The sequence below is a fragment of the Saccostrea cucullata genome, unplaced genomic scaffold (genome assembly GCF_032062105.1).
Source record: "Saccostrea cucullata isolate Sc308-1 unplaced genomic scaffold, CSIRO_AGI_Scuc_v1 ctg11029, whole genome shotgun sequence".
Taxonomy (NCBI): Eukaryota; Metazoa; Mollusca; class Bivalvia; order Ostreida; family Ostreidae; genus Saccostrea; species Saccostrea cuccullata.
The window spans coordinates 7,409-16,300 of NW_026923219.1; the positions used below are offsets into that span (position 1 = coordinate 7,409).

Below are 8,892 nucleotides of genomic sequence, written 5' to 3' on the forward strand. Positions count from 1 at the left end.
TTTTGCACATTCTTTGTATTAAGGATGTACAACACACCTACCCAAAAAAAATTCCTGTCGTTTAATTTTCGTTATTTTTATATATCTAGTACATGACTATATCTACTGCATGTATGCATATTTTGGACAAAATCGTTCGACTGGTTTTGGGACAGGAACTTCCGAAAGTTACCCCCCTTTAGTTGTTTACAAGGAGAGAAATTTTTTAATCAATGAACTACTTAAACCCTGATTTTCAATAAAACCAGATTAGATATCAATGTCAAATTTCATTGGCTTATTCCTTTAATTATTTAACACAAAAACATAGTCATCTTTTTGATATACATATCATCAAAACAATTTTTAAAGACCTTAAACTGAAAAACTATGAATTTTTTAAGCCTTGAAAATTGCGTATTTTTCAAATTCAAATTTTTTTGTGGAAAAACCTGTCGTTTAATTTTCGCAAAAAACTTTCTTTAGGTAGCTGGTAGTAAAAATAATCTTCATAATTTTTTGTATAATTTTTGTTCGACCAGTTTTGATTTAATAGCGGAAAATTACCCCTCCCCCTTTATCAATAAATCACGTTCCCGCGCGTCTCTCAGACGGGTGTCGATCACTTTGTTATATGAATCTACTAATACACTTTAAAAAAATTGATTGGACTATTGCTTTTGCTTCAAAAATATATTAACTTACAAATTTAAAAGTTCTCATATGGAAGGCGTATTTGAATGTAGATTTTTAGGCAATTTTTGAATACCCCTATCACCCCCACCCCTTCCTTTTTTGCGTCGCAGACCATTAGCGTTTGACGAAACGTCGTTTACAGTGCAAATATACCGGTATTTTGTCAAGAATCCCGGAGGTGTGCATTAGTTTTTAAATTCATGAATGCAGAATAAATATTGACTACTCTTTTTATATGTATTAGGAAAAAAATTACTGAAAGATTTCGGTGTTTAGTCCATATACATACGTATGCGTTATGCATTCCATATCACATGAAACCTGGATACGGATTCAAGTTTTGTTGAACTTGAATATGTTGATTTTTAACTTTATTTCTTTAATTTTATTCATTAAAGAAATGGTGTATGTTCAACTCTTCTGTGATATAAATGGAATAATTGTAGTTTCTTTCATGTCATTATTTCAAACGAGACAGTATGTGGCTGTGGAATACATCGACATTTGCATTAGATTAGATGTACATACACCCCTCATGATATTTTACGCATTTTTTTCAATGTCATTGCTTCTAAAGTTAAAATGAAAATTCCGTATTCGTCCCCATTAACTTCAAAATATCAAACATTTCAATTTATATCAAATCCCACATTGATATTTTTCAAAATCTTATAGGCTACGTTTTGTTTTGATTCGAGGAAATGCGAACCGACATTGTTGACAGAAACTCAAAGTTACGATTTGCTGCAATAGGATATTCATAAATGCAGATAATTTCAGTACAAGTGAACAATTCTTTTCAATTCTATACTTACATTGTGTATATGAAGTCTATACTAGTACTCAATTTTCGAATTTATCAGGTCTTGCTGTAAATGTATCTGATTCTGTGGAAAACCGTGAAAAAATAAAGGGAGGAAAATAAACATCTCCTACATTTTCAGAGTTGTTCCTCTTTGATCAGTAAGGGTCTGAGAACAACATAGATTTTACATTGTAAAAAGTTTATTGTTTATTTATCGTTGTTTTATTTAATCGAAGAAAAAAAAATATTTATATCGTGTATGCACACATTGTAATGAAGACCATTAATCGGAACGTTATATAGCCAATTGTACATAATGAGAATTTCGGCAATGTTAAATAAAATTTTCAGAATTAAAAAAAAAGCTGCACTTTGATAAAAAATACAATTTATTGTATATGAAATGAAATGAAATAAACATTAAGGGATGGTATTTTATATCTCGCTTTTTACGGAGTTTAATCATGTTAATTATAAAAATTCTTATTAATTGAGTATGGTAGGCAGAATCACAGCCAAGCCCCATATCCCAATTTTCTTTCATGGTTGATATACATCGGGATCGTTTTACTCGTCGTTTTGACGCCTTATTTTTGACGTTAAACTTGACGTCACGTCAAACGTTCAATTGAAATTGCAAGAGTTATCTCCCCCAGTGTGTTGTACGTCTTTAACTTCCAACTATATCTGGAGGGCTAGGTTTCAACAGAAAGAAAGAAAGAAACTTAGTTTGAGAACCCGTCATATATGATGCCACTTCTCCGGCTAGAGGCTCGCTATACAGCTACTCTGCAGTTATGCAAGTTATCGCCCATCTTGTTATGCATATTAATAGAGATGTTTCTGAATATGAAAGAAATCCGAATGTGAAAATGAATATGAAACGAATCTGAATCGGAGGGATTCCGATCCCGATTTGAAAATAAGACATTTTAAATTTTACACTGGGAATATGATTACTGAAGTTTTGTCTTTGTTATATCAATCAATAACCTGTATAAAATCATTTACATGTTTGTCTTTGCCCCCCCCCCCCCCACAACATACACATACAACAAATATCCTGCAAGAAATAAGTTTATGATTAAATCGTACTAGTATTACTAGATGGATGTAACACAGTGAAAAAATAAGAGTCTATCAAGTTAGCTAGATTTTTTTTTCTCGTGGGCTAGGGAGTGTGTTTGAAGTGTCAAACGTGAACAAGGGATTTTTCTTAGGGAGCGATCGGGGGGGGGGGGGGGGGTATTAATAAACTCCCATAGGCAGTGTGATTTTTTTTACTATCCATGTGGGTTTTTGCAATTCCCTTCGACCATATTACGAGAGATACGTAATATCCCAGGGAGGGGTGTGTGTGAGAAGTTGAGAACTTCATATTTGTTTGCTTGATAACGTACAATTTTATGACTCAAAAAATCCGGAGGGGGAGGGGGGCTACTATGACACTTTGCTCACTTGATCGCTCCTGATCGGCTAATCAGTTCAATTAAGACGTCCAAATTAATAATATTTAATAATATGATAGGAGACGTGGGTGCCAGTCCCCCACCATTTTTATTAATTTTCGCATTATATTCTTTACAATATAATCCTGTCAAAATTACAGTTTGTCTTAAATAAACAAACTTTGAGTTTAGCCTCGTTACGAATTTTTTCGTTCAGTTGCTCCGATAATGTAGTTACACTCTACAGATAATATATATTACATACCTGATGTAGTAATTAGTATCTGATGTAGTAATTAGTATCTTATCACTTCATATGAAACCTACCAGTTTTGTATTATTGTATTTTAACTCACTAGATCTTCGTTACTTTATTGAGAAATGTGTTCAATTGCTCAACGAAGACAGGAGGAGGCAGTCAAAAAACTTTGCGATGTAGGAGACAAATTAAAGCTTTTTAATTACTAAATGTACACGTTAAAGCAAGGACATTTTTCGAGATATGAAAGGAAGCGTTTCAACTAGAAACTTGTAGATACATGTATCAATGTCAATGACCGAAAACTTTGGACAAATGTATATGTGGGATGCAAGAAAGTGCATGGCCATTGGGTTGTTAAAAAAAATCTGACATATTTTCAATAACATACCCGGTATACGTATAAAATATATATAAGATGACTTGTGCATGTATGAAGACATTTACTCAAATTAAGGTCCAGAAAACGATTCTTGCGAGGAACAAAAACTGTAAGCCAATGAAAAATACAATAATACTTCACGAGCAGGTTTCCCCGTGAATTGAAAGGGTAACCTGTTCTGTTATTCGGTCTATAGAATTTGACTTGTCCCATTTTTAACAATAAAAATCCCAGTGACAAAAGTATAAATACCATCAAGTATTTATTTCCCTTAATTGTTCTAACACATTTTAATAGCGTAATAAGGAAATATTTTCTTCTAATGTTTTTCTTAGTTTTTGATTCGGGATCGGTATCTCACCGATTCAGATTCATTTTCAGATTCGGATTCGATTCATATTCAGAAACATCTCTATTAAAAAACTTACGATTTATGTTCTATTATCTTTTGATGCATGTTCTATAATCTAGTGATGTATATTTACATGTAACATCTCGTGATATATATTCGAAATCTTGTGATGTATAGTTGAAATCTTGTGATGTGTGTTATAAAATCTAGTGATGCATGCAATAATTGCATTGTTGGTAATATGATGCAACAGTACCCTAATAAAGTAAGAACAATAATTCTTGGTTAGAAATAATTAAAGTATCCGTAACTGTGATCTTCATTGTGATGCACTTAACTTCACAAGTTTTATCATTGGAAAATTAAACTTAAAGTTTAAATTAGGTTACTAAATAAGACAGTATTCGCCACCAAAAGTGCATTCTCTTCTAATTAAGCTCTCTCAAACGACACCAAAATCATTAACCCTGTGACCATGACTGTGACCTATGTGCTAAAAATAGTTTTAAAGTTTCGAACTTTCGCCATAACTTTTCAACCATAGGAGACATAGACTTCATGTTTGATATGCATACTCCACTAATTAAGGTAGGACAAAACACCCGTGGATTCTATTTTAACCCATTTCTTACAAATTACTGGAGGAAAAAAGAATAATATTACTCTATTGACAACAATGAATGATCCCTGAAAGAAAAATAATAAGTTTCGGCATATTTGCTTTATATTTTGTGAAAAAATCAGAGAATCCTATATATTGGTCACTTGGGAGCTTACATTTTGCTATGTGTTTACGCTATCTAAGTGCAATAAACAAGCATGTAACAGTCTGTTATAAAGTGCAGCGCCACTTTTGTTCCATAAATAGTAGAGGGGTGATATTTGAACACATATATATAAGGAGTCTCTATTCTTCATGTACTACAAAGGTCAGGGTCATATCACGAGGTCAAAGGTCAAATATTGTGACGCCAACTACTAAATCTTTTGGGTTTTTTTGCAATTGAATTTTTTTTAATCGCCAAAATATCCTAAACCACCGGTTCAAATTTCTTTATTTTTACACATTTTATTGTAGGACCTATTTGAATCATTCTGTTGATTTTTAGTAAAATTTGAATTATACATTTTCTCTTAAGAAAACTTAAACTGTTGGATATTTACATGTGAGTTTTCAGTTTCTGATACAATGTATGTTCTATTTTACTCAATATTTTACCCAAATTTTCCAGTATCAATTTGACTTACTGATTTAAAAAAACAAAAAAGGTTATATCTATTGAACGTATCACACAAATTTGCAATAGATAAATTGAAAATTCTAAAAAAAAAAAAAAAAAAAAAAAGCTCATTCTCAAGTGTAATGTCTGTTTCGTAATCTTCTCACAGGGGTCTGATAGGCCATATTTCAGACTTTGTGATCAAGAAAGTGCGGTTGAATTTCTTTCATATCATGTATAAAGAGAGATTTTGTATCCAAGAACAAAATATCAAAGTTTCAGAAAAAATGAATATGGGGATAATTTGACCTATCTACATGTATTTGGTCCTACCTTAAGTTCTTTCAACCGACATCAAGGACAAGGACCTTGATAATAATAATAATATTAATAATAATATTAATAATAATAATAATAATAATAATAATAATAATCTTTATTCAAGCATAGGCAATTTGGCAGTGTACATGAACATTGATCGAGGTGTGAGTATTATACACAATATAAAAATTATAAATTTAAAAAATATACATAATTCAAGAGATAAGTTTTAAAACAAGTTGAATACTTAATCTCATTTTTATATAAATATACGAGTATATTGTATTAAAGTTGCCTAAATCATGGATAGCCAATTAAAGCCACTCTGGCTTATTTCAAAAAGGGTCCCTTTACATGTATTAAAATCGTTGGCTTATGACATATATTTAAGAAATAAGGTATCATTTTTTGAGTTTTATTGAGATGTAAAACGGGTTGGTCACGTGATCAAATCCCATAAAGCCCGAAGGGCTTTATGGCAGATTTGATCATGTGTCAACCCGTTTTACATCTCAATAAAGTCAAAAAAATGATACCTTATTACTTATATTTACATTTGTGACTTATTCATACTTTATATTTGCCTGATTGTTACTTTTAACGTGTGAAATGCGTTGATTTTTCAAACCCAACGGCATGTATGTTATCCACTAAACGCGCGTCGACCCTTTATGACGTCACAGAGAAATTACGTGGAACGTTTATCCAAGCGCACATCTATGACCTCTTGACCCCAAACCTGTATTTACACAGTTATAAAAACGCTTGCCCCTCAGTAGTGTTATGTAAAGGAAAACATTTGCAAATGTAAATATCATATATTACTTACTAGAAAAAATAAATAGAATACTAGCTATAAACGAGATGGATTTAAAAGTAATGTATTATGCAAAGGCATATAAAACATAAGTTTTTCATTGTTTATGAGCAAAGAACAGTTGAGCTATAAATCTAATAGTATCTATAAAAAAATCCTCTTTGGCATTTTTCTTACGTTTCTCCATAAAATGATTTTGATCTCTTTTTTGAATTTTGTTTTCTTGTTATTGTATTAATCTGGTCAGGTAGAGAATTCCAATTTTTGATTCCATTATAAAAATGTTTGACTCTCCATTTTTTGAACCCTTTGCACTAAAAAAATTAAATTGACTTGACCTTTTAAATTTTTGACACATTTTGCTTAAAATTGCTGTACATATAATATGGACCTTTATTATGAAAAATATTGTAGACATGGTAGAGGTAAAACTGACAAACTCCACTTCTAATGTAAAGAAAAACATTTTTTTTCAAATTCGGTAACACTAACTCTTGATCTAGTCGAAATATCGAGAATGAATCTAATACTCTTATTCTGTATTTTGTTTTCAGATAAACCTTCATACAAACAAGTAATAGCATAATCAATGTGCCACTGAATTAAAGCGGTACACAATGATTTTCTTGATTGCATTGATCAACATGATTTTTGTCTAATATAAAAATTTAGGTCGTTGGTTTGTTTTTCTAATAATAATTTCTACTCATCAGATAGTAAGTTATCTAAGAATAATCCTAGATATCGAACACGATTTTTACACACAATCACATACAACTGAAAAAGTGTTCATATCATAAGACCTCAATTTTCAGAATCTTCTAGACACATCCTGTTTATTCATATACATGTTATAGTATGACTACTGGTATCAGAAAAAAGTCTTTCGCCGATGCCGAAAGTTATATTGTCTTTAACTTATTGTTCTTGTTTCAAATGATTAATAACAAAAATCACATACCCTACAACATCTCTTAACAGGTCTCTCTACACACAAAATAATGCTGACAACAGATGTTTCAAAATTACAACCAACATAAGTCTTTTGCAGGTTAAAAGATACGGGATCAGTTCATATTAAGCTTCCAAGGACATCACACAATAAGAGATGCTATTGAGTACTACAAGCGTATTTTCTCCAAAAATATACCTAAATATTAGGCTCTAATGACATATCTTTTTAATATCACTTCTAAACGTTGGGTTCATGAAGGCATAAATTATAGGATTAGTAACATTATACACAAAGTACATATAAAAAACAATGTTGTTGTGGGTAACGGCACCAAGTGCCATCAACCAAGCAGGGAAAAAGGCAATGATAAAGACAACGGCAACAATAAATAGCATTAACGCTGTCTGGATGTTTGCTATTGTATCTTGAACTTTGATATAGTGATGATGATTTTTATGGGCCTGTTGCTGCTGTACAGGCAACGTCTCGTCTGCATTTTCTACTGGTCGAGAAGAGACGCCATTTTCACCTTTTTCCACCTGCAAAATCTTTTGTTCTTTGGCGTTTTCGTTGTTGTCGTTAGCAGACAGGACAGTAAATGGCGGAGTTGGGGATGAGGCATTTCGTTTTTTGGGCTCTTTGAGAAGGGCCTGAAGACTAATGTTATTCATAGCCTTTTGTTTTCTTCTCTTGGATCTTCGTCGGGTAACGGAATAATAAATCATAGTATAAAGCAATAGCACAATTATCAGGGATATCAAATAAAAGGAAGAATAAATTTTCTGCCACGTTATAAAGTAAGCCATGCCCACAATTGTTCCTGGAAAATTACATTGACCAGTATATTCTTCCTGCTGATACGGTGTCGCTTCAGTGCAGTCTGAAAACTCCACATGGGATGGATCTGCATACATGTACACAGAATAGGATATACAGCTAAGTGTACCCAGGACACAGGCCAAGACTGTCAACAGGCCAATAACAGCCCTGGCCCGAGTTTTATTCAACAGATGCAAAAGTGGATGGCAGATGCAGAGATAACGGTCCACAGCAATGGCCACCATTAAAAACGCAGACAGGGGTACGCTGAAGGTCAGAAGAAACATGTAGATTTTACACAGAGCGTCGTACAGAATCATAAACCTAAGGTATATCATACACGCAGTATAGGGTATTATAACAGAACAGGTCAAAAAGTCGTACACAGCTAACCCAAGAATGAAAACTGACGAGGTGTGTTTATCCTTCTTCTTCGTGTAAACAAAAATGACAATTCCATTTCCTATGATGCCTATGACGCTGAATACGGCGAGCATGCCTATAACGATGAGATCGGAAGTCTTCAGTGGACATCCCGGTAAACCCTCGTCAGCACTGCAGTCAATATGTTGCGTGTGACAGTCCGTGCTGTTCATTTTTCATGAAATACCAGCTCCTGAAATCATGAATAGATAATAATTACTCAGAATAGAAAGAGGTGCTATTTTCATGTATCCAAGTTTTTTTTTATTTCACAAAGCAAACATGTTTTCATAAGTACTATTATACTAGTATATACTATCACGATCGTGATTTCAAAGGTATGAAGAGAACCAGGAATTTATGTTTATCATGAATTGAATTTTTTTTTCAAGAAATATATGGAGCTACATGTAACA

The 8,892-nt window shown here is 32.6% G+C and overlaps 1 protein-coding gene across 1 annotated transcript; it reads right to left on the bottom strand.

The window, feature by feature from the left end:
* Positions 1–7,443: 7,443 nt before the first annotated feature.
* Positions 7,444–8,649, bottom strand: LOC134263459 (QRFP-like peptide receptor). Its single transcript, XM_062745813.1, has one exon. The coding sequence runs from the start codon at positions 8,647–8,649 to the stop codon at positions 7,444–7,446; it is 1,206 nt and encodes a 401-aa protein (XP_062601797.1).
* Positions 8,650–8,892: the final 243 nt, after the last annotated feature.